This window comes from Cygnus olor, chromosome 3 (assembly GCF_009769625.2).
Source record: "Cygnus olor isolate bCygOlo1 chromosome 3, bCygOlo1.pri.v2, whole genome shotgun sequence".
NCBI classification, from domain to species: Eukaryota; Metazoa; Chordata; class Aves; order Anseriformes; family Anatidae; genus Cygnus; species Cygnus olor.
In genome coordinates this window covers 52144297-52171278 of record NC_049171.1, presented here as the reverse complement: position 1 = coordinate 52171278, position 26982 = coordinate 52144297, and the positions used below count along the sequence as shown (strand labels likewise).

The 26982-nt window shown below is 38.5% G+C and overlaps 1 protein-coding gene and 1 long non-coding RNA gene across 3 annotated transcripts in view; one reads left to right on the top strand and one right to left on the bottom strand.

Moving 5' to 3' along the window:
- The first annotated feature begins 4632 nt into the window (after positions 1 to 4632).
- On the top strand, positions 4633 to 26445 carry LOC121068809. 2 transcript variants are annotated; one of them, XR_005819097.1, is made up of 6 exons: positions 5017 to 5246; positions 7605 to 7718; positions 16601 to 16698; positions 20981 to 21142; positions 21260 to 21315; positions 25627 to 26445. It is a non-coding gene; the product is annotated as an uncharacterized LOC121068809 (long non-coding RNA). The 2 variants fall into 2 exon arrangements; XR_005819098.1 differs by lacking the exons at positions 7605 to 7718; positions 16601 to 16698 and having other exon boundaries at positions 4633 to 5246.
- The window catches only part of NT5DC1 (5'-nucleotidase domain containing 1), a 150941-nt gene continuing 135632 nt past the window's right edge, over positions 11674 to 26982 (bottom strand). The window contains exons 11-12 of the mRNA XM_040554366.1: positions 25162 to 25330; positions 11674 to 11894 (exon numbers count right to left, since the gene is read on the bottom strand). Of these exons, the coding sequence (XP_040410300.1) occupies positions 11776 to 11894; positions 25162 to 25330 (288 nt within the window). The 3' untranslated portion in view covers positions 11674 to 11775. The remainder of the gene's footprint in view (positions 11895 to 25161; positions 25331 to 26982) is intronic.

Sequence of the window (26982 nt, the reverse complement as noted above, 5' to 3'; positions counted from 1 at the left end):
TTTACAGCAGTGCGATTTCCTGCTGTTCTATAAAGTTTAGTAAACGTGTAGAAACTAGGCAAAACAAAAAAACATACATTTATTTTTAATTCTTCTGTTGTATTTCCCAGCAGTGTCTACTGATGGTAATAGCGTAAGGAATAGGGATCCACCAGCAGTCTCTGCAAACTGAGAGCAGTGCCAGAGCCTGGAATGAAGCCTTATGTTTTACCAGTAATGACATGCCTAAAAGCACAAAGTGCTTCGGTTTCAGTCATGCAAACACTAGATTAATCATTAGAAGATATGTTTCTAAACACCTATTTGAATAGTATTGTGCTATATTGCATTGATACTGCGGTTGTAAAATATTGATGTTTTGACATGCATGAGCATGAGGAGAGCTGCAAACACCACCAGATGTGGCTCAGAGGGAAATTCTACTGGAATTTCCAAAATCATCTGGATGTCTAAAATGATGAGGAGGGAGGTGTCTACGTACTGGTTGTACAACTGCATCATAAGGTATTTAAATGCACTGAGTATCTGATGCTGAGTAATACAGAATTAGACCTTGCACTTCTGAACAGCATAATTTGAAATCCTGGCCTTAGTCTGTGGTTGTGCCTATTTGCATTTCAAAGAAACTGCACTGTGCTGCTTTGTCACGACTGAGTACCTGGGCAAAGCACACTGTGGGTCCCACATAGGCTGTGCAGTCAGGTTTCTTTCTCATAGAGGATGTGTTGGGATGTGCTTGGGACCTGCTCTGATGTGGAGCCTCTCTGCCTTATGTCTCCTTGTGTAAAATGGGACTTGTGTAAAAAGAAAGCAAGATATTTCCATTCTAGTTTAATTTCAGCATTGCCACTAATAATTTTCTTTTTACATCCTGCAGATGCTGTTTACTTCACCATCACCCCTACAATCAGGAAAGGTTTATTGCAGCATTTCTTAAGAATTCGTGAATTTTCCATTCATTTGTGTATAAACAGAAGAATTATTTATATGACTCAGGAAAAAAATCCTTCTACCCTAAGCAAATAAAGTCTTAGCTGGACAACTGTATCCTGTTTCAGCCACCACACTTTATTTAAGATATGGACCATGTGGAGAGAGGAGAGAAATGAGAAAGATCCCAGGTCTAGCAAGCATTATGTACATGGGAAGACTGAAAAAAAATAAGGATGAGAATCTGACTGGAGGAAGATACGACAACAGCCTTCAGCTACATAAAAGCTGCTGAAGAGAATAATCTCTTATCCACACCCTCTGGGAGCAGCGTGTATGTTGCTATAAGAGAAATTTAAGTTAAATGGGAAAAACAACAAAAAAAGTATCTCTAAGTGTAAATAAAAGTTAAACTAACAGGAATAAATGGCATCACTGTTGCTGAAGGCTTTTTAAGAACAGTTAAACATGTACTTAACAGGAATAGTTCAGGTCTAGAAAGTCTGATGGAGCTTGCCTTTAAGAGCAAGGTCATGACCACATGACCTGCAAGGTCCTTTCCAGTCCCGCTCTGTATGATTATGTTCAAAGTGCAACTTGCATAGGCACGTTTGTGTCTCCTCTCTGATCTTCCTATGCCCTTCACTTCTATAGCAATGGCTATAACCAGCTATGCTAAGGCTGAGCTTCTCTGTTTCGTGTGCCAGCCTTGCCACATACCAGTGAATTTGTTGCTGAGGGCAGAAAGGAGAAAATGATTAAATGATATATCTATGGAGCAATGGCAATTAAATGATTGTAAAACAATTAAAAAATAAAGCTTCTGGAGCAGAAATTCTGGCTGGTATATACCTAACCCTTCCTTAAACATTAAATGTGTCGTGCGCTTTTGTTCTATGGTTGGCCAATAAACCACCTCTGATGTAGTCTCATTAGACTCCCTTATAACTTCAGAGAAAAGTAAGTACTTTCAGAACAGAATTTGTCTGACCTGTTTAGGACGTCTTCTTTAGGACATGATGAATCATGCCCCCGAGCTGCTTATTCTTACCACCAACACTAAAGTTGGTTTAAATGACTGACTCAGTAACATATCATCATACGATTTTCACTCTCATGATACTTCTGTCCCTGAAGTCTCTCATTCCGTCTCTGCTCTCAAATATCAGAAACCTTTATTATTTATTCCTTTCTCCTTCTCCTTCTCCTTCTCCTTCTCCTTCTCCTTCTCCTTCTCTTTTTCTTCTCAGAAAAATCCCACTGAGATTAATAAATTTTGTAGCTATCATTTCCTTAAGTTACATCATGCAACAGTGAAACATATAGCAAATTGACATTTCAGGTGGCATTGCTCCAGAAAGGATTTAGGAGAGGAGTTATGTTTACCTTTTGGAGTTGAAGACCATTGACTTGGCTAGTTCTGCAGTGCATGTTCCATGGAAATTGTTTGAAAACCCTTCAGGTCAGAGACTGTTCTGCTCATACGTCACATGCTCTTTATTTATTTTTCCTTGGCCTTTATGACAAGCAATGTTACTAGGAACAGGAAATGCCTGGTGCCTTAGAGAATGAGCCAAATGTACATGGGAGAGGTAGCCCCATTCCAGGAATGACAGTTTTTTTAGTGAACACACAGAGAAGTCACTGTCTTAGACAAGTAAGCCTGAAATGTATATCTTCCAAAAGTCCAGCAGTGATCTTGACATCTATCCTTTTTTTCCCCCTCAGAGTAAATAATGTTTGAGAAGTGGCAGTTTCCAAGATGGCCCTGTGGACAGCTGGCTTAGAGACCAGAGAGAAGGGTGCTAGGTGCAGACAAGGAAGGAGCACTTTATTTCACTGCTGCACTGCCCAGCTGGACCAGGAGGACATGAAGGGGCAGCAACCCTCAGTGCTGTGCTATGGCAGTGAGAAAGGGAGACAGCAGGGTGACATGAAGCCAGTGATGGAGGGCCCACCCTTCCTGGAGGAGACATGAAATGCCTGCTGATGATTTGTACATTTTAAAGCCTTTGGTTCTTACTTAGTTGTGAAAATGCGGGGATGTTGCTTTTCTTTAGGACTGAAGATGCTAGCTTACAGAGGGAAGCTGTATGTCTTTCTGTCTGTTTCACATACACAGTCTTGGCCATTTTTATCTGTCTTCCTTCCAAGCCTATGCAACAGCAATTCTTCTCCTTTTATTTTTCTTCTTTTTTTTTTTTTGTTTGTTTGTTTTTCAAGTACCTCCCTCTCTATGAAGTCCTATTCTGTGTGAAGTGTTCAGTCCCTAATTTCCATGTAAGAGACACTTCTACTTTTCTTATTAAGTGACAAAACTCTTCAAATGAAAAGAGAGAAAAATACAAAATTCTCCAGATTCTTTCACTAATTCCCCAAAACAATTGATTTTCTTATAACTGTAACCCTTGTGTTCCCTTCAGCTCTCATGTCTAGATGTGATGATTTCTGTTCTCAGCTTTGTGAGCTGAAATCTTTAGTACAAGAGCATTAGGCCAGCCTCTTGTCGCTGAACTGCAGAACTGCAAATCTGCATCCTTGCACAATGCTCACCCTGCCCTCCTTGGTCTGGGCTGCTTGGCCCAGTGGTTCCCCCTGGACTGTATTAGTGCCACATGAAGGGAGCTCTAATTTTCAAAACTTATCCTAATTGCAGACTCATGTGGGGGAATGTTGGCTATGTCCTCTTTTCCAGGCAGGGTGTGGACCAGACAGTTTTAGTTGTTACTACTATGTCCTTCAAGTTTATGAGAGTATTGCGTGATTCATACCATTTACTACTCGGGGATTTGGGGCTCTGGCTCGCTGTGCAGGCAATGGGCAGAAATAGACACAGGTCCAAAACTAAGTAATTGAAAGGAGTGGCCTGAAATCAGCCCTGAGAATCAGAAAGAATTGGAAATCTGGAAATCTTTTCTAAGCTTGCTAAGATACCTTTCTGGTTACGGCGCACGTAGTGTGGTGCAAAGCAATTTCTTTCACAGGAACATCTAGCCAGGTGCTTCTTAGGGTCTATCAGGTGCCAGGTACAGTCATGGGATTGGAAGAATACCAATAAATGCTTCTCCTTCCTCCGTCTTCTGCTACATCTACACACTGGAAATGCTTCTCTCTGTCCCACAGATATCTTTTACTCCTTTACATGTCCAAAGTACCAGTGCTGTAGCTGGAAGGGGAAGGCACCAGCTGTGTTTCCTAAACAGCTCTTCTTTGTATGTAAATGGAACATCTTTCTCTGCTTTACATTTCCTTTCTTTCCCTCTTTCTAGCTCTCACCATGTGTTCAGACGGGTTTAGCCTGAGGCCAGCAGACAGTCAGATCAGAAAAAATTCCTGCAGATTTCTTAGTGAATGGGGAGATGCAACACCTGTTACCTCAGCAAGGAGAGGTAACACACTGGTGAGTGGAGACAGACCCATGGTCCTCAGACATCTCTGGCAGATAGCAGCCATAAAGCAGGTACACAGATGCTTATTGTGAAACACCAGAGAAGACCTCTTTGCAATAAAAATAAGATGTATCATCTGGTGTCTGTCTTACAGCAGCAGAGTCTATTATGGTGACTGTAGGACAATATCAGTTTTACCACTTTTGCATTGCTGTAGACATCAACTGTATTTAGGTTTATCTCCGCCTAGCAGCTGCCACGTTCCCTCACTGTCCTGCTCCTTTAGCACTTGCCCTTCCTTTTCTCTTATGACAATCAGAACAGGCTGGAGTGGGGGGACCCAGCACCATATGGCTTTTCATTCAGCCAAACTTGTTGTTACTTTATGTTGTCAAATATGTGATCTCTCTCAACATGTCAACATCTTTCCTTCCAAATTTCTGCGGTGTTATAAACTGAGTAGTATCCCCACTGGAGAACAAACCATTAATGCTCATACCGAGAGAAACCTTCAACAGACAAGCTTCATCAGTCCTCCCTTAGAGCCGACAGCCACATTCTCCCTCTCTGGATGCCAGATATGTTGCAATAATGTTTTCCATTTGTAACACACTGTTTTCAATGAATGGAATTTTTAAAGCTTGAATCCACCTATTTTATGGAGTCACCCGATATGTGGAAAGCCAAGCAGACAACTAAACAACTGCTGGAATTCATAAAAATGCTTAAAAGTTGCCTACTTTCCCTCCGAGCCCCAGAACTTGCATTTCATTCTCCCATGTCTCTCTCTTCCTCCTGACGCTAGAGATGTGTCAACGAAAAAGGTGTGGCTTAGAGATTGCATTTGAACTGTTGCTGAATCTCCATTTCTCTTCATAATCATCTCACTTTGGTTTGCTGCGAGCCAGTTACCGCCAAGACTCCAAGGTGGGATATTGGATCAAACACAAACACAGGCACTAGAAACTCATTTCAGGAACTCTATTTACAGATAATACTACTAATAATAACAAAAAACATAATAATGGAGCCCAGCAACTATATATGCATACATATATATATATACATACACATGCTTTTTACAGTAATTTTAGTATCTACTTAATTACAGTCATATTAATGGTTGTTATCAAATCTGTTTTCTGAAATTCACACAATTGTTTTCTGTTTACTTTTTTTTTTTTGTTACTACTGATCTAGAGATTTTCCTGCTTGCTGCCTAAAAGTGATGAGTTTATTTAACTGACATAAAAAACAACAACAACAAAAAAGTAGAAACAACCCCTCCCCCCCTCCTATGAAATGCAGATAATTCCCTCAATTCCTTGGGTTCTGGGTTCTCTGGTCATGGAGTCCTTGCCCTTAATTGCTGTCAGTTTATATGTATATATGAGTGGGCATTCATACCCTTTCTCTGGACAGCTTTGAGGGAGAAAATGGGCATAAAAGTTTTCTGCTGCTCTTGGTTTGCAACACTGCTGCAGCTGCTTCAATAGCAGCCCTCCAGTAGATGTTTCTAAAGCGTTGTGCAGTATAGGACAAACTGTTGTTTTCTCTTCATTTCATAACATCATTTTCACAAAATTTATGGTGTCATCTTCTTTCTCTGGACTAATATAATTTATAGATTGCTCAGCACCCACTTAAATTCTTAATGTGGGCCTGAGGCCCCAGGGAACTGTGTTGCAAGAAAACTGCAATTCTCAGGAACTATTTTGAGATATGGCAAGAACAGAGTTACTATATTCACCTAGATACTTTTATTCCTCAGTGCTGGTGGAGCCTTTAAAAGTTGATCTTTTAAATATAAATTTATTAAGCACATGGAGTCACAGTTTTCAGAGTTGCATTTGTGTTGTGACATAACAAGCCCTACTGAAAGTTAATGGACTTGTTTGTTTTCCCAAAAGATACCCTCAGGATACCACTCATAAATTTTGGGCAAGAATATCTTTTTTTTTTTTTTCCTTTTTTTTTTTTCCATCCTGTATACAGAGTGTAAGATATTTTGTGATTGTTTTCTTCACTCTGAAAAGGACCATAAGTTCTTCAACCTTTTAAGAGGAGATCAAATTGAGTGTTTTATACAACCACTCAACATTTAGTAGTCAACTGAAATGCCTTCCCGTCTGAGGGAACTGTCTCTGTCTGGGCCATCTATCTGTGGTGGGTGCACAGCCTGCTATTCTACTTGTGCCGCTGCCATTTTGTGCCTTGCACCCTCTAATTTGCAAAAGGATAGAAGGCATAACATGGTTTTGAAGTGGCTCAGACGGTTTCTCACCTCAGTGCAAGTATTTAAAAGCTGTTATAACCATGTGTGAGAGAACGACGTGTGAGCTCTGGCAGTGTGAGTGGGAAGCACGAGGGACTTTTAGCACAGTTTTGATTAAATTGGTTTAGCTACGGGGGGGGCAGAAGTTAGACGCGGTGATTCAGATGTTTGCCCTTCTGTGAACTGTGACATCTGGTCAGCTTCAAAACCTCTGTGGTCTTGCCATGCTTGTCAGAGAACTGCTGTGGGTACCCAGCTCATCCTGAAAAGATTTCCCTTAGACCTTCATCCTACATTCAAGAAAATGACTAGTCACGCTGGCCACAACACTAGTCCATTGACCTGCACACAGGAATCCACAGTTTTTGCCCTGTAAAGATGTTGGCAAGCTTTTCAAGCTGGACATCTCCAAGTCTGTTTAACTTCCTGGATTCCATCTTATTTTGGCTCTCATCCATGCTCAGTTTTCAAGTAAGCATTTCTATTTATAACAGTTACGGAAAAGCAGGATTTGTTCTTTTCACTGAAATCTTTCTGAAGACAACCTCCTTTTTTTTTTTTTTTTGTACATTTTTTTCTCTCCTGTGAGTCACTGAGGAGGTTTGATGTTGCACTTACTATGAACTGCAGAAAACAGAGTTCCAGGAAACAGGACTGGTAATGGGATTGAGCCTTTCCTGGGGGCCTGCGTGGCTGCTGGAAGGGGTGGTTCTTGGGTGGTTGCTAACAATATATGTCTGTGGCTGCACCATTATCACCATTTTTGCACAGTACTGTCCTTATTTCTAAACCTTACTTTCTGAGGAACTTTCTCTGCTATAAAACATCAATATTGTGTACAAAAGCACGTTTTACATTTACTGTATTTTTGTTCTCTGTGGTGGCAAAAGAACATTGACATTGAAGGTCATCCATTATGTTATGACTATTGGCACCTCCGTAGAAATCTATATGTTCTTACACTCTGCTGCCATCTGACTTGATATGATTTAATGTATGTTTGGTCCCAGGAGGAAAGACTTAAAAGCTGAAGCTACAATATTTACTTGGTATGTGATTGGACAAGTCACAGCCAAGCACTTTTCAAACAACGCCACTGTGAGGAATGTAGAATCACATTGATGGTAAGAAAGGATGATTACTAATTTATATTATTCCACACAGTTAGAAAATGTGACTGTGCAACCATAGGAAAAAGAACCCCTCCAATGCCAGGCTGGAAACAGTTTGTTTTGATAGGGCAATAGGTGTTGGCCCTACCCCACGCCTCTGTCAGGTTAGATTAGGACTCCTGGGAAGAAAATCAAGTCTTCTGCAGGAGAATGACGTTTCACAGGAAAACAGAAGTGAACGGTTTTGAATTAGAGCAGTCTCAGTTGTGGTATGTGGCAACTCAGCCTTTACTGAGGGTAGGTAGCATGGTCTGCAACCTGGTTGTGGCCAGATCTGACAAAGTCAAACAGTCCTTCCTCACCCCAGTGCATACCTGCATCAGAACCCCTCTTTTTGTGTTATCATGTCCCTATTTAATGGTATTTCCCCAGGTAGGTTAGTTCTCTAGCTGTCATGCCCGCCGGGGCAACATCTAGTTGCTACTTGCAGGTTTAAATCAGTTTTAGGATTGCTGCTTTCTGGTGCCTACCATCAGCGTGGTTATCTCAAGCACGATTTACCCAAGCAAACAGATTTTCCTGGGAATTCCCAGAGGAATTGCTCCAGCACTGCTGCCTTGGGCTTCGGGCAGCTGTGGGACTCAGCCAAGGTAAAGAGCCTCCAGCAGCCTCGGCGACGCCCGTGTCTAGCAGTGCCCTGGGTCTACCACAGAGATAAGCTGTCTGCATTTGTTTGTTTAACTTTTACTCGCTGGGGATTAAGAAGCCTTTAGTTTCCAGGATGAAGTCCTGTTCAGGAAACGCTTACAGTGGACTCTGCTCTCTATCAAAGCAAAAGTTTCCTATAGGTACTAAAGGTATTACCTTATTAAAGGTATTAATTTATACCAGGTTTTTTTTTGATTTATTTATCTGTTATTTTGAGTAGGTAAAGTTTGGCTTTGTTGGAGGCTGCAGCACTGACCTCTCCTTGCACTGATTTAGAGTGACCTAGTCCCCCTTTTTTCTTTCTGCTGTTCAGCTATAAAGTAAATTCAGAAAACACACACACACACATATATATATATATTTTTTTTTTTTTTCAGAAATAAATTCTCTTTATTTTGAAGTTACAACATGTACCAAAAGCAGATGCCAAAAGAGAATTGTTAGTCATTTCAGGTTTTAAGCCAAACTGTCTTTCAGGGCTATATAAACAGACATGCTGAGTTTAATGAATCTTTTCAACTTTATAGCTCCCTGCCAGGAATTAAGATACTTTTGCAGGCGCTTCAGCCATCTTTCTGTCAATGGCCTCTCTCAGCAGAATACAAGATAATATGTATGAGATTTCCAAGTCTTCAAATTGAAAAAGAAAAAAAAAAAGAGAGAAAGAAGCAAAGGTCATGTCTTTGCAGTGTCTTGATCAATGTGGCCAGCTCTACCGATTTTCTGCCGTCAGCATTTCTTCTCGCTGGTCTCCATGCCAGATCCATTCCCAAGAGCTGCCCAGTCGCTGCAGCACCAGTGGCCCTCCTGGAGGTCCTCTGTTGCCGGCCTCCACTCCTGCAGTTGCTCAGGCAGCCAGGCCTCTCTCCATCAGCACTGCTGAGCACGTGGCAACTTTTCAAGCTGGTGGCTGAGTCAAAAATACTGGGATGACAAATATTTTTGCAAAGACCAGAAAAATTGTCTGGCTTTATGAAACCTTTTCATTCAACCTAAACAAAAATGTTCTGATTCATTTTAGAGGGCTTTATAATAAGACCTGTAATATCTTTTGAGATTCTTTAATAAGAGTCTTTAATAAGAGTCCTTAAGTACTGATTTCATAGGAACTCTGTTTTTTTTTTTTTTGGCAAACACTTCAACAATTTTTCCGAACTTTTTCTGCAACCTCAGACACATGGAGTTATACTTACAGTAGCCATTTGTTGTTAACTTCTTTCTCTGTTAGTGAGTGATCCTTCTGGCAGGAAATATAAATGGCAAGTGACAGCATTGGACAGAAGCGGGTTCTGCCACTGCACAGCTAAGTCTGAATATTTATTTTTGCTAGTAAGGTTTGTGTTCAGACTTAGAATCTGTCACCTTTCTATTAAAAAAAGAAAAAAAAAAGTCAGATACCAGGAATCAGGGACTTAGCTGGTTTTCATTTTTGTTAGGCATTAAATTTTAATTAATTTTCTTTAAAAAAAAAAAAAAAAAAGGAAAAAAAAACAACCTCTAAAAATCAATTTCAAATTCAGAACAACAAAAACATAAGGGTACACAATATTAGTTTGGACTGCAACCTGGTTAGAAATTATTTGCAAAGGATTACTTGATTCAGGTCAGAACTTCAAATGATGCTATAATCAGGGATCTGAGATTTTAATCTGAGTCTTTCTCTGCTCTGTGCAAATCATACCCTTATGCTGAGACAGATTTGTGGCCCAAGATGATGCTAATTTAAATATTTCAAAATAAACACAAGCATTTTACTTATTGTTACTTTCTTAAGTCAAACATTTTCAGCCTATTGTTTATGAGGAGGAATGACACTTTCATTTTCCTTCCTCACCCACCTTGTTTAAAGAAAATTTTGCTCTATTTTTCTTTCCCATCTGTTTTATTTTTCCCTTTTGAAAATCAATGCTAACTATTAGACTGGAAAAGTTGCATATCACTTGTAAGTATGCAGGAATTTTAAAACAACATCCCTATATAAGTGAAACAAAGGTAGGAAAAAATATGGAAACAAAGACTGGTATCTCTGAAATGAGGCAGAATGGTGTTTGTGTCTGCTCCTGATACAAAATACTTTAACTGGTGAAGCTGCAAAAATAGTGACCTTTGATGACACAAGTTAGGAGTTACTACAAGTCAAATCCATTCTGAGAATTTTATGGGCCTAAGAAAGTAACATCTTATTGTGGGCTTTTCTTGAAGCAAAGAAAAAGGTTTCTGTGCGTTGTTCTCTAAACTTGGAGGGAAATGCATTCAAAATTTTGCCACCTTAGTTTTCCTGGACCAAACTGCTGACTAAGCAAATGTGTTGGACATGTTTTTGCACCAGTCACCCTCTGCTACGTGCCAAAGGTTCCCTGATCAAGACGTTGGAGAACCATGTCTTTGGAGTGAATCCACAGAGAACAGGATGCCTGCTTGTCTAAATGAGCTGATAAGAAAACACATATTCAGCCTACGCCTTGAAACTCTCTTCTCTTCTGGGCTTAGGCTGCGCTTAGCAAAGGCAGATGGAGGCAGCTTGGTGCTCTATCCTTCCTACTCCTGGAAGAATTTTCCAGAAAGGTGGAAAATGTGGGTTTGAGGCCACTCCAGCTGAAAAGGGTACTGTACGTGGGTTTCCCTTATTCTGCAGAACAGCTCTGACATTGAGGTACTGGAGGCTAGACAAGGAGGAGTCATGTAGAGAATCTTACTGCTGAAATAGTGGTTAGGCACTTTCAGGAATACAAAGCATGAGCCCAAGGTTTTCAGGACTGTAATTCTGTATTTAGCTGCCAAAATTCCATTCAAGTCTCTTTTCGGCTATGATGTATCTTTCTCTTTGGGCCTCGGTGTTTCCACACCTTCAAGAACAGTCACAGTACTTTTCTTCTTTATTCAGATAGCGAGAAAATAAATTCATCAGAACTTGCAAAACATTGATCTACTGTGATAACCTGGGCTCTCCAGTGTAACTCTTAATGGGATATGGTTGAGGGTCTAATTTTATGTCTTTCCTGGGACTTACAGCAGCAACGACACCACCTCGAATAGCCATAGCATAGAAAATATCCTTGAAAATTTAGAATGTAACTTGGGACAAGTTATTAACAGAATATTTCTCTTAAAGCATTTGGGCAGTGCATGGAAAAAGCCAATAACTGTGTTGAAAGGTAGTGGTGGTAAGGGGATTTACAGTGAAGTAGGCATCGCTCACCTGTCCCAGCTGGATTAGAGAAAGAAGGGAAACACAAGTCTACACAGCAGTCTGCTTTAATCCATCATTCCATTTTATGAAGCATCAAACACCATTTTCACAAATGAGCACTTGATAGCAGTTAAGAAAGGACCACAGGGTTATTTAAGAAAAGCCAACAACCTATTTCATAGTCACTGACTCCTCACTTGTCAGCAGGGCTCTTGGAGGGCTTGGATAGTACCCAGCAGTTGCTGAGCTATTTGAGGAAAATCGTGTAAATCTATAATCCAGTGGTAAATCTGAAAGATAGAAATATACCACATCTGATTAGCAGCACAGTCCGTATCACATAAAAAATAAGCCTAGAGTGAACAGCAGTGTTTCTTAAGCCCTTGAGCTCTTTGCTTACTGGTATTAGAACTCAATCAGATTGCATGATTACATATTTATTTGACATCTTCAGCTGTCCAAAGACTTTCAGAGTTTACTCAACTGCAGTAAAGGATATTCATCTCCTTCATTGCTGAAATAATGTTAGTCATAGAAAATGATTAAAATGATTAGACCAATGCTTAAAAATTAAACAAAATTCTTCATTAGCCTAGATGGAATTTTCCCACTAAAACAGTTTCAAGTTCTTCAAGTTACCTTCTCTTCTATCTCAGCAGTCTACTCATGAGGGCTACTTTTAAACCTTTTTTTTAAATTATTTTTTATTTTTATTTTGTGTGTGTATGTGTTTGACTATTGTAGCAAGATTCCCAAAAGGCACCCACTCTTGGACTTTCTTGCCGTCCACTGTTAACACCATCATTTTGTGTCAAATGTTCCTAGAAATGTGCACTTGTAACTCGGCATACTCATCACTTCCAGTCCATAAAAAAAACACTGAATATATTTAAACAGTTCTGAACAGTCAAAGCTTTCTTTTCTGTAGCTTTTTTTTTTTTTTTTTTTTTTTTTTTTAAAGTCTTTACTGCCAGCAGTGACCTCCCCCTCTTCCCTTTATAGCCAGGAAACTGATACTTTTCATACTTACCTCTTATTCAAAGCTCAAGAAACCAAATTAAAAGACACACATACATACACAAATAAAACTTTATTCAACTATATTCAACAGTTACCCTCCTAGTAAATGAAAAAAAAAAAAAAAAAAAAGCACAGCTCCTTGCTAAGACTGATCATTTCTTGTTTGTTTGTTTGTTTGGTTTTTGTTTTTTGTTATTTGTTATTTGGAATACATTTGGGCTGATGGTATCCAGTTACTACATGCTATAAGTTTTTTTGCACTAAGCTGCTTTTGTGAAACAGAAAAATACAATCTTAGCAGTTTCGGCAGAAACAACAGGAAGTTTAGCTCTGTTTCACCAGCAACTCAATGCAGACACCAGGTCAGCATCCAGATCTGCAACTTTAAGACCATATTAAACACAGCTAAAGCAAATAAATCAGTATTTAGATTCAGCTGATATATCAGATTCTGTCTGGAATAAAGTAGGAATGGGAGGAGAGTTGATTCTAAGTGAATTACGCTTTATTAAGTGGGTTACTTCAACTTGTCAAAGAAGTACATTATCTCATTTGTCTTAGTCAAGGGATTCTCTAGAGCTCTTTATGAGCACAACAGAACAGGCAGATGTTTTTTAGCCTACTGAGGGCCCAGTGATGTTACCAACTGCTGAGTCTGTATAAAAATTAAATGCCATACAATTATTCTCTTAAAAAAGCTTTCACTATCTTTTTATACTAGCAGTCTGGAGTCTCTCAAGAGTAGTTTAAGCAGAGCACCATAAATGGCGAGATGAGCTGCAGGTTTGCTTATGTTGAAGAATCACAGAATCACAGAATGGTTTGGCTTGGAAGAGACATTAAAGACCATTTAGTTCCAACCTCCCTGCCATGGGCAGGGATGCCACCCACTAGATCAGGCTGCCCAGGGCCTCGTCCAACCTGGCTTTGAACACCTCCAGGAATGGGGCATCCACAACCTCTCTGGGCAACCTGTGCCAGTGCCTCACCACTCTCTGAGTAAAGGATTTCTTCCTTATATCTAATCTAAATCTAAGAAAGGAACAAGTTGGATCAAAATGGTAATTTTGTTGATATGTCATGGTAAACTAGCTTTAAACAATCAGCTTAAACACTGAATAAATTATATATACAATGCACAAGACCCCAACAGAGAATAATCACATTTTTACATATTCAAAACCCAGTCTGTCCATTTAAATATTGTTTTCGTCTGAGGAAGATTTTGGAAAATGAACAGAAGGTATCCATATTCAACAACGTTGTCTAAGGCATCACTGAAAGTTATGTGAAGCATAAAACTGATACTATTCTTCACCCATTAAGCAGATTTTATGTCACAAACATAGGGAAATCTTCCTGTATTTCCAGGTTTGTTTTTGTCAGTTATTTCATTTGCTGCATCTGCTGCACCTGTTTTGCCCCTGAGTATGGAACACTTCATACTATTGCTTTATTTCAGTGTGATATATTTATGAAAAAGCCATAGACTGATCCAGAAATATGTACTTGGAGTCCTAGTGGCTATAAATAAAACACAGTGAGGAAGAAAGATAAGTAGACAGGGAAAGAAAAAAGAGGAATTTTACTGGGGATATGTAAAATTTATGAAAAAAGGGAAATCCAGAAAATGTCATTGGTAAAGAGTGCTGTAAGCTCTTTTAAAGTAAGTTCTTTGAAAACTCTGCAACTGCAAATAAATTGCTGTTGCCTTGGAAGGCAAAGGTCTCACGTGAATTATACATGAAAGCTCAGTCCATCTTCTCTGGATGTAAGTGGCAATTGTAACACGAGTTCCAGCAGTACTGGCTCATCAACAAGGAACTACAGTAAAGGTCTTGAGTTTGCCTCCTGGACATTTGTATTTTGCAATTCATTTTGTATCGAGTTTTATATTATCACTGATGACACTGAGAAGAATTGAGCATTTCAGTTTTGCTAAACTGAAAGGCATGCAAAGGCCACAGCTTAATACAAAAAACAAAACAAAACAGCATTTGATAATAAAACAAATCTCAGTTAAAACAACAACAACAACAACAAAACAACAACAAAAACAAACAAACAAACAAACAAAACCCCAAACAAACAGGTGCTTATTTCCAAAATGACTGATTTCCTAGCGGCTTTGCCAGTAAATTTCTTCAGGTTCTGCTACCATACATACTCACAACTGCTGCTGTCTTGGCAGACCGTTACACTTTGGAACCCCTTCTTATCCAGCCCTGAGGGAGAGTTGTACATTAGGAAGGGGCCACATACCCAGTCCTCTCTTACATACAGTGGGGCTCTGATCAGTGCTAACCTACATTGATAATGGAATCAACACAGAATTCATCTACTATTGCTGCTCACCTAGGAAAACAAAAATCAAACCCAAACAAACTAAACAGATTGAGGTTGGAAGAAAGAACTAACTGACTTTACCCAAAGAGACTGGGTGGGGACCTAAATCCTGGAAATTTTCTGTCATATGTTGGTAATTCCACAAGCCACATTTTGTTCCTAAGACAAATAGGATACTCACTTTTGGAGCCAAGCTTCCTAAAAGCCACACATGGAGGTTCTCAAGTTCTATGTTTCTTTCTATATCTACAGCAATTTTAGTTACTAGATGTAGCCTCCTGAATTTCTTTGCTCCCACTCCAGAGCCTGAGTGCAAGTGAGTGATGAACACTGGTTGGTTGCCTTTGCAACCTTCAGGCAGAGCTCCTAGTGTTTTCCAATGGCTTGGGCAGCGTTCATGGGTTGCATGCCTAGCCTGACCACAGAAGGTCACCAAAGGACTCCTGCCCAGCCCTACCTTGCTTGCAGGACTCCAGCAGCCCTGGTGTAAATAAAATGTCAATGATGACGTTTGAACAGTAACCACTGCCAGGCCAATTCCAGTTACTAAGATGCTGTATTCCAATTATTAAGATCCAGCTATTAAGTGACATCAATTACAACAACACTGTGCTCTGATGCTTATGCATATCCATATTCACACATGTACTTAGGTGATATGGATAGATTTATTTCATACTTATTAAGTTGACAATGTCTCAGTGTCTGTATGCTATTTGGTTAGTGTAAGCCAATGATTGAAAGCCAAAAGCTTTTATTGGAAGAAAAACTAGTGTTGTAGCCACAAGGAAGGAAGAGGAAACCACAAGAAGAAGGGAAAATGTAATATTCTAGATGAGTGATCAGGAAAATATTTGAGTAACTGACTGGAAGACAACTATAATCTAATCCAGACATAGGCCTGCTTGATAAACTCAGTACTCACGTCTAATCTTTTTTTTTTTTTTGAGATTTCCTTGAACAAATAATACATGAAACAAATATAATCTCAACTAAGCTCTTTCGGTGGAAGATATTTTTTCCAATTAAAAGCACAGTCCAAGACTGAAACAGATTTCTCCCAAAACACACAGAAGAAATGTCATCAAGCATTTTGCAATATTGACCAGCAAAAGGAGAGCAACATTTTTTAATCGTGACACCATAGCAGCGTCCCCGTGACGTGTGCGATGCCCTGCAGAACTCCCCACTCCCCTCTCTTCTTGGAGGTCAGTCAGCAGGGCTGGAGCCAAATGCTGCAGAAACCTCATAGTAAACAGGAGGATTGTATTCTTAACTGAGTCCAGATATGTTCTCCTGATTGTTACCAAGGAAAAGACACAGGAAGGAAAACAAAAACCTCTTCAGTGATACCCGAGTTTTAACTTTAAAAACCTTTAAACTGCTTAATGGTGGCAAATGTAAAAGAGAACACAGAGCTTGACGACATGGCTCAGCATGCAGATGGTATAGCCATAGGCTCATATCATCAACCAGTATTAATTCTCTTGCTTTTACAGGAATTCCAGTAATTTGCACTAGCTTAGAAGCTTTGCCATAAAAATTTTATTGTATTTTAAAATTGCTGTTGAAGAAAAAGGAAAATACTTTTTTCTTATTGATAATAATTTCTAAAATAATTTCTTAACAGAGGAATAAGCACAACTGCTGCAGGTGAGCTGAACAGTTTGGTTGTGCTGTCAAGTGAACTACTCTGTGACTTGCCACCCTATAGGTAAAATGTAACAGGTATAGGGTCTTTTTAAAAATATTAAGTATTTCTATCTCTTGACCTATTTGTATTTTATAATAATCAAAACAGCACTTGCAGCAAGACCTGAGTATGTGAGGGAGGGAGTGTACTAGTAACAAAAAGAAAAAAAAAAACAAGGTCACAATTATATTTATCAGATAGCAGCTATTTTTAGCAAAATTTCCAAGGCTGATTTTCCTAAACAGAAGATCAGATGTTTGCTGTATTAACATAACGCTCCCCCAATCCTGAAGCCAGAATTCCTTCTACCAGTTACATGAAAGTCACTGCTGCTGTTTGCATACTCTGTGACTGAACAGTTAGAGAGGAGGAAGAGGAAGAGTAGGAGGGAGAGCATCTCTGCGCATCTTTGGGAAATGGGAGGGCTGGCAGCAGAGGCATGCTCTGGAGAAGGAAGGTGATAAAACTTCTGAGTTTGGAAATAGCAGGCACTTGCAAAGGGCTATGTGAGCCAGTGCAGTTTATTCCTGAGCATCTATGAATAAAGACTAATACTGATATTAGTGAAAGTGCAGATTTGCTGCTTTACTTGCCCCCATTTAAGAGCTTCTGCCAACACAGGTGCATTGGTTGAAGACCATGCCTGCTGCTCTGTCAGAGGACATTTATAGCACGCCCTTGGCCTAAAGAAGAGCTGTGCTGCTACCCAGGGTTATTCCTGGTTGCTGTTTTGTCTCATCTAATGTGGAAGATAGTGAACCTGGAGAAATTACTGGTGGCCAGCTGCTGGGAAATGTGAAGCAGAAGCCTCACTGGCAGAGTGTTGGGGAAAAATCAGCAACATGGTGCTGGAAAGACCTTCCCACCTTGACTGTTGTGATTGCTTGTGGCATTTAGTTTGACTGCAGTTTTCTGAGGAGTAATGATTTATGTTACTTTGGGTCAACCTTATGGCTGAGGGACGTTGACCCCTGCTTGAGCAAAACTGATGTGCGCACGGCATGCACTGAACTTGCATCTGAGCCTGATAAAGTCTGCAGGGAAGAAAAACCTTAGAAATTCCTTTGCCATTGTTTGTTTTAGTTTAAATGGTTAGTTTTGGAGATCCTTTGACAGAATAGTCCTGTGTAGTTCTTTGTTTGATCTGGAAGTGATCAAAATATTAGACTATAATATTCTTAACTACCTATATGGAGACAATCTAAAAAAATCCTAAGAGAACACCAAGATCCCACTAGCAGGTGTTAGTCTTTTCCCAAAAAGTTCACTTAAGTAATTTGTTTGAATGACTCATCCTGGACATACGGCAGGTTGTAACGGCTTCTGTGGTAAGCCAAAGGAGGTAGCCTGAAAACAAGCAATTGTTTGACAGTACAGGCATTTCTGATGAAGGAAAATAACTAAGTTGCATTTTAAGACTGTAAAGGCACGAGAGCTATATCAAGATAAAATGTGGTGATGATAAGCCAATGTACTTTCATTTTGAGGCAAATGCTGCGATCAACCTCACTGTCTATATTTGGATTAACGTTCTCACGTTTTCCTCTCCTGTAAAACAAATGGTTTCTTTCCCTATTTTTTTTTTCCCTCAGGATGGGTGAAAAACATTGCTTTCCTAAAGGTAAAAAGCCAAACAAATACACACATTAAGCTTTTTAAGCAGTGAAGACAAAGCCTACATTGTTCTTTTCAATGTATTTCCATCTTAATCCTGAGGGAATAGGTTAGGCAACAATCCAGGGTACATAAAGGTTTCCAGCAACATTTTTCTTTTTTTTTTTTTTTTTTTTTTTAATATATATGTGAGATTGCAGGTCGTGTAAAATTCCATTCTAGTCAAAGTAGTCTTTCAAATACTTGGTAGCTATTTGCACTGTTTTCCACACTCAAAAATTAGCAACACTTTGTATTACCATCAGTGTTTTTAAAGAAGCAACCTAAAACCACCCCATAAGCCTGCGATCTAGTCAAAACCCAATTATAGCTTTAATTGCAGCCTGCAAATGAAATTATGCTGCTTGAGTTGAAGGATAATTTTAAAGTAGAAATGACTGAGTGGTTCCCCCTTTTTTAATGAGTTGCTCATGAGTTTTCCCTTTAATCTTTTAGAGGTGGCTGTGCATTGACATCTCATGGAGCAGAATAGGGATTGCAGGAACATTTCTGTCAGTTATTGGCTAGGAAGTAATTTTTTGGGTTCTGCATGACTTGACACAGCCTTCAGGGCACAAGTCAACACACCTTTCTGGAAGAGCAAGGAAGGGCTGACCAAACTGTAATACGGTGAAAATTGTCCTTTCAATGTTTAAAATTACTACCAAGTAATTTGATTAATTCCTTTGTAAAAGCTATTCTCAGAACCTTTGGGGAATGCTGGGTCCAGAAGACTTTTTAAAAACTATCTCTGATTTACTGAGTAATAATTTGTTATGGTTGAAATGCAGTTTATTGTTGGTTTTGGCTATATTTTGCAGCTGAAAAAATAAATGCATTATATTTGTCTGTTGTGTTGAGTGTATTTCTCTGTCTCTTAAATTGAGAACACTGAAACTAGTTTCCTGGAAAAGCTGAATCAGATTTAAATTATCTGATGTTTTTCAATTTACACACAGACTCAGAGCAAGATGCTGCTAATACGTCTCTTCTCTCTAGTAAATTATCTTTGCTACCAATTTTTTCACTTGTGTCAAAACACCAGAACCAGAAGAAAAAAAACAACAGAAATTGTGCTGCTATATGTCTAACATTTTTTTTAAAATGCACTTCTTTCATAAAAAGTGTTGTTATAAAAATGATCTCTTGGGTCTTTTAGTAGCAAATGCTCCTTAGAGCAGCTAAGCCTCAAAGGAAGTTTGAATCCTCAAAGTATTTTGTTAAACTTAAAGTCTCTAAGATACAGCATAGATACATTCTTACTTGAAACTGATAAGTAAAAGCATGGTTGTTAAGTTATGGCATTAGGTATAAAAGGTTACTGATAATTAACATGTAATTTGTAATATAGATACATTCATATGTTTAAGTAAATTTTATGCCATTATTGTATTATTTGAATAAGTAAGAGTATATAATTATCCCTCTGATTACAGGAAATACTAATTTAATTTTAATAGGATCTAGGTTTGACATTAAATGACATAATTTCAATGACAAAACATACAACTAATGTATTATAATATGGGTGATTTTTATTTTTTTATTTTTTATTTTTGGTTTTGTGTCAGTAATGATTACAAATGGTAATGCTCAGGATATACAAGTTATACATGGTTGCATGCTTAAATTCCTGACTTCTGTAGTAATAATAAATTACTCAAGGACATTGACCACTAAAATATGAGCTGAATGCAACTTGCAGCCAGCATGCGATGGGCAGAACCATGTATCTGCGACACACACTTTGCCAGCTCCAGTGTCCCAGCCACAGCTGCCTTCTGCTTTCCATCGTGCAGATAATTTGCAACTCTAAGCAGAAACATGAACTCCTTTGCTATGGTTCACTGGCAATTTCAGCATTATATTTATACGGCAAGCAGACTGATGACTCAAACTCCTGCACAAGGAGGCAGGGCATGGGTCCATAGGCTTCTTTAAAGAGACAGCTTTGGCAAATTAAAGCAGAGATTTTTCTCTTGCATTATCCAATTGAAATAGCAATAAGGCATAAAGAAAAACTTATGTACCCATATGGGCAAGATATGATAAGATTTCGTATGGCTCACAAAATTTAAAGAAATGATTTATCCTCATGTGCAACGTAAGCTTGGTTATCACATTTCCAAAGTGTGAAGAACTATGTCCGTAAGAAATTTACTTTTGCACTAATTCTTTGAAATGCAACTGATTTGAACTGCCACATTGCTCAATCTTCAGTTCTTGCTTGCAGTAATTTTTTAATGACAAACCTCACCGTTCAGAGGTTATGAGACAAGTTCAGGAACTTAGGTTAACAATCATGAAATTAAAAAAAAAAAGTTTTACTTGAGTTCTCCTTACCAGGATTCAGGGCCCACTTTCTCAAGCTTTTCTTTGCAAAAAAGAACAAAACAAACTTACCAGAATTCCCTCATAAACTCTAAAACTCAACAGTTACTCATTGTAGAATTTTGTGAAGTGGGACTTTTAAAAAAAATTTCCAACCATGAAAAAATTCAAAGTAAAAGCTTGAAATACGCATATAATTCTTGGGATCACACAATCACTAATCAAATATCAGTCTGAAATGATAGCACTGGCTGGTGATTTTACTGACTTTTTCTACAAAAACTTGCTCAGTAGCTAAAATATGAATTGTATTTGATATACTTCATAAATCAGAAGGATCTTCTGCGGTTAATGTTGGAATATCTACACGACACAGGACATATCATGTACACAGACATCTGGAAGCACATAAGCACATACGCACAGACGTTTTTGATGAAAAGGCCACAGAGTAGCAGTCACCTGCTCCTTGAAGGTACCATTCGGGTTATGCAGGTATGACAGATAAGGGCACCTGCCTCTACCTGGCTCAAATCAAACTTTCTGTAATTGAGGATGGTATATTAGATGCTGTTGTTTATACTAAATACTTTTTTTTTTTTTTTTTTTCAGACATACCTCTACACCTTTCAATTTCCATGTGTGAGCTAAAATGTAACATTCCCATGGTAATGGATCCTGGTTTGGAAAATCTGGTTTACAATATCATTGTGCTTGAAAATGGTCAGAAACTGTGAGGGAGCTGTAAACAAGGAGAGATTCAATAGCAGAAAAGTGAAGAAACAGATGGACTTGTGAATGAGGCATTGAGAACAGGAGTAGGAGTGTTGGCTTCTAATATTTTATTAACCATGTTCTGTCAATATAATCATGAATTCCTCAGCTTTCAAATTCTTGAGAAAAACCTTCCTGCTTCTGAGTTCCTCAGCTTTCAAATTCTTGAGAAAAATCTTCCTGCTTACTGAAAGGGGGAAGGAGAATTAGGTCATAAATGAACTATGAAATATTCAGAAAACTTTCAACTTAGCTCATTTCCTCTTACTATTACAACAATATAGTGATAGTGCTGCTGTTCAGTTAAACTTTTTAAATATCATCTTAATGTCAAGGTGATAACAATTTAAATGAAGAGTTTTATTTTACCTCTATCTGGTTCCCTTTCCAAACTGAGGAAAGTACACAGAACTTATTATAGAAGACTCTTTCTGTCCTTTAGGCAATTTTAATGATAAAGAAAATGTTGTTTTCCATGCCCAAGGAAAATGCCAATTCCTTTTCAATGTCTGTCAGGGTTGCTTTGATGACAAGCTGTGATGCAGTAATCTACAATCCTACTAATATTTTGCTTGGTAGGTATGTGATTAGATTTCAGAATTTCTGATACATCTTTGAATGCAACCCCCTTTTGGGTCAGATACTGAATTTTCAATTAAAGATGAGGACAAACATGTAGAAGAATAACTACATTCATTCAGCACAGAAAGCTAATGAAGAATGAACTGGATTATTTTTTCTCACCAAGCTGTCGCTTTGCTAATTACACACACAGTTAGTGTATATGCTCTGTTATTTTATACTTTGAATGGCCAAAAACTGCAACAGCAGCATTCCCTGGGGAGCCCTTTTCCTACAACGCTCTTTGGTAAGTATCAAGTTGTTCCCTTTAGTTACATGTGCAAATTCTTTAGGTGAAACCATTAGAAGGCATCTGCACCAAACTCACAAGAGGTTGGTGAAAAAAGAGAACTCTAAAAGTTGTTTCTATTGCAATTTCTCAGTCCAGATCTACAGCTTATTTTTATATAGTTTTAACATACTTCCTGTATCTAAAAAAAAATTGAAACAAGCTCAAAGAGCCTTATTAACTCAAAAAGAATTTATTAACTCAAAAGAATTCTCATATGATTTTTGATGAAAACTCAGTGATTTTTGTAAAACACCACTAGTATTTACTTCCTTTGAATAATGTCGATTATTTTTTTGAATAATATTTTTCAATGAAGTTTGTCTGGAGAAATAAATCAGGCTGTTCCTTAAGTACAGATACATATTGTGTCCGAACAAGAGTCAAGTGTATTTTAAAGTTATCCTAGCAGCAATTGTTTGGCTTTCACCAAAGACTTCTGCAGATCCCACTGTGTTAGGATACTTATTTGTACGTAGCCCAGCCTACTGCTTGTATGAACATCCAGAGCTCAGGTTGGACATTGCTAACAGTGAAGCAGCAGTGAGCCCACAACTCAAACAAGGTTGCTGAACATCTCCAGGAACAAAGCAGCTGCTTGCCCACCTGGCAGCCAAAAGTTCAACCCATATGGTCAGTGCAGCTGCACGTTTGAGCTCAAAGGATACTGAAGAAGGGTCTGTGTTTGTGCAGCTTGGCAGAGGGAAGTCCTCTGCTGGTGATTAAAATGCATGAATAGGAAAGGAAAAGCTGGGGCACATCAAACTCATATAACCCGTTTGAATCTCTTCTAGCTAGTTATTCCAAAATAGCTGCAGCTAAGCTATGACTTAAAACTGCAGCCAAAAACTTCAGGGCTTGGCAAAGCGGGGGCTCTAACTGCTTGCTGTGACAGGAGTGAAACAAGGTATTTGAGAAGAGTCAGGAATGCCTCAACATCCATAATAATGAACATCTGCGTTTAGCACAAACAAACAAGAAATACCTCTCTCTGTAAGATACCATAGATGTTCTCGTACATTCAGCTTTGAGGTTGTTTTCAGGCACATAGCTGCAAGTTAAAATGTTAGTTCTCCATTTGCTGTCGTTTAGCTTTGGGGTATAAGTTTCTTAGACACTGGTCCTTGCCCCAGTGCCAGTCAGAGGCAGTGTGAGAAGGCACACAGCATCCTTCCTGATGGAGGAACAAGCTTTGCAGGGGCTCCACAGCTGATAAAATGAGAAGGAACAGACAGCTATGCTGTTCCTGAACTTCAGTCAATAATTTCCACATATATGACTAATGTTCTCACACTTTCACTTGTAGCTGCGAACTTCTTGATAAGCTTGTGGTCTACAGCATTTGCTAGCTGTGCAGAATGAGCTATGGTTTAGCTGGTGGGAAGGAGGATTTTCACAGAACATAGCTAACCCACATATTTCCTCTAGGCCAACACTTTCAAAGCAAACTACAGAAGGGCTCTGGAAAAAAAATAATATTAGAAAGGAGTTTTACAGAAGTTACCTCTCTTTTTGCAATTTCCCTTGTTATATTTGGGCTTTGTACCTCTAGGCTGAAATACAGACTGCAACACAGTAAATATCAGAAGCATATATAAATTGTGGCACTGTATGAGTTCTCTGTTTTGAGATATCCTTATAATATACTGAGATATGTAGAATGTGGTTGCAAGGAACAGGTTTATCATATATTTTCTTACAGAAATAACTGCTTGGCAAGTCTGATATATTCTCTCAGAAGAACTTTGTATTCACTGGTCTTGTGCATGCAGTAGGCTACAGATGCTGAGCAGAGGGGTTAGTAAACTAAACAGTTGCTGTCGTCTTCACAGAGCTAAGCACCTCATTCATTTTATAATTTGTTTATTCCTTTAGATATGGTGCATCAAAGTTCAGTAAGGAAAAATAATAGATTGAGAATAGATAAATGTAAGATCTTCACCACCTCTTCGTACTCAACTGATTCATATTGCAGTTGCAAAGCTAATTGCAGTATTACTGCTACAGCTATTGCTACAAAGCGTACAAACTAGTGCATAGCCCCTTCGGGGATAAACAGTAGCAAAACCCAGAAGATTAGTCATAACTGCACCTTTGGCACAACCCTGATGGAAAAAGGTAGAAAGTCTGAACTAATTTCATTTCTCAATTAGCTGATTTTTTGGGGGAACAAGGCATTGCTTGTAATGGCCTTTTTTTTCCAGATAAAGAGTAGATTTCAGACTCAATCTCTGTCCATTATGATGCAGTTTCAAACACAACACATGAGAGAGAGAGAGAGAGAGAGAAGCACAGTCCTAGGCATTCTTGGCTTCATTACATTCTTGTGTTTGTTCATCTCCATTTCAACTGTAATGGGGTAAGGGAGCTGATAAGGAAGGATGATGAGCCAGATCAAAGAGAAACACATTTTGAAGTCTAAAACAACACAAGTAATTTTGCCTGTATTTGTTTCCAAATGTAGCTCACCACTGAAAGGAGAAAGCACAGAATACTGGGGGGAAATCCTGAATTCCTGAAATCCAAATTCAAGAACTCTTCTACAATCTGTTAAATATTGCATCCTGTTTCTAATTAAGCAGACACTAATATTTGCAGACACAAAGAACAAAAAAAATATTGTAGCAGAAAACTATTAAAAGCGTAAACATCAAAGTAATTGACAGACATGTCTGTTACCTGTTGTGTGACAGGAACAGAGTATTTTTGAATCTACTTTGGATACATGTAATCTCAAAAATAAATCAATGATATGACAAAGTTACTATGAATACTACATGTTCACTAGGGAAAAAAAAAGTCTTCTTTACCTGCTATTGATTCAACTTACCTGCTATTGATTCAAGACTAGGGATTGCGATAGTGCTGTAAGTGCTAATGCATTTACAGGACCATGTGCGAACTAAGGTTTCCTCTGCATTTTCCAGGCCTGGCAATCTGTCCATGAAGAAAGAGCCCCACTGTTTAGATATAGGGTAGGGAGCTTTAGGCTGACGTCCCTGAAATAAAAATAAGTAAATATGTAAATGTACAAAAAAATCTTCATTGTCTATCCAACCACAAGCATTATTTTAAGAAGTCTGTAGTATTTCACTCATTTTCTGGGAAATCTGTATCAGCAGCAATGTGGCTTAAAAATACTGTAAAACAGAACAATAACAATCCTACTCCTATAAGGCCTCAAACTCAGGTTTACATAATTTATGGATTCCTTAGGGCATGAAAGTCACCTTTTGGCGAATATTTTTCCCTTAGAAATATTTTTTTTTTCCTTTTTTTTTTTTTCCTGTTTCAGATGGCATAACTAGCTTGCCGCCTTTCTCTGCTGGAGCACGTGAGCAGCCCAGTACAGTTGGGAACTCTTCCCAACAGAAAGGAGTGACTCTACAGGATGCTGAATGGCAGATGGAAGAATTGCGAAGAATGTAGTAGTATTTTACCTGTGGTCTTTTATATGTTTCTGAGCTGGTGAATGAGAATGGAGTCACAGGATCCATCGAGAGCCATTCAGTTCCCTCACAAACTATGAAAAATGGATTTTTTTCCTGTATGTTTTCAGTAAACAACTTCAGACTCATTATGTTTGAAAGAGAGTGTTAAAGCAGCATTGGGAAAATCAATTTTGTTTTTGCAGTCCATTTTGAAACCCGCTATATATTGCCATGAGCAGCCAGAAAAAGCTCCAGGAGGCCTCTACAGAGAGATTAAAAAATGGAAAACAAAACTGCAAACCACACTGCAGAAAATCTGTTAAAGTCATTTGTGTGTAAAGTCATTTTTAGGATAGCAAAGCAAAGAACAGATATCCTAGTGTGTGCCTCCAGATTCATGAACTTTTGTACTTTATTTTCCATTTAACCCCTCTCTTAATAGCTTTGAGAAAGTGCTGGAATAATTTGTATTTATGACAGGCATCCGTGACTTTTGATCACAACAAAGCTGTTGATTCAGATGGAAAAAAAAAAAAGTCAGTAAACAGAACAATTTTTTCAGTGATTTTGGGTAATAGTCTTTCCTCTAAGCGTAGCTGGGGGTAAGAGGGGGAAAGTGATTTGGACAAATATAGGTAGTGTTTTCTGTCTTCTGATGTAAATAAAGAAGCTTGGAAAAGCTTGGAAAAGCTTGGAAAAAAAACGCATCTTTCATTTCAAAAACATCAGTCTGATTGCTCTTCAGGAACTGTGTTCTTTTTCTTTCTCACTTAGGAGCAACATAACACTTTTTTTTTTTTTTTTTTTTTCAAATCTTATCTTGCTATGCAAATCCCAGGACTTCACATAAGTTATAGTCAAATGTAGATGCTATGTTGAATTAAAGTCATTTGCCAGCTGGATGACACATGCAGCTGTTTAGGTGATTAATTAAAAAAAAGCAAACACCAAAACCCAATACTGACCCACACAAACATTTGTACAAAAGAAAGGATCTTGTTTATTGACGAGAGAAAAAAATCTGAGGCTTCTGCTTTTTGAAATTAGTGATTGGTTCAAAAGGCAATTACAAGCACAGTCAGAGGAAATTAATTTTTTTTTTTTCCTTCAGAGATGTGATTCTTAGAGTAGGAATTTCTTACTTTTTAAGGAGGAGGAAGATAAATATAGTATTTATAACTCATGCCCTTAATAAAACCAAGCACAGACATGAGCACTGT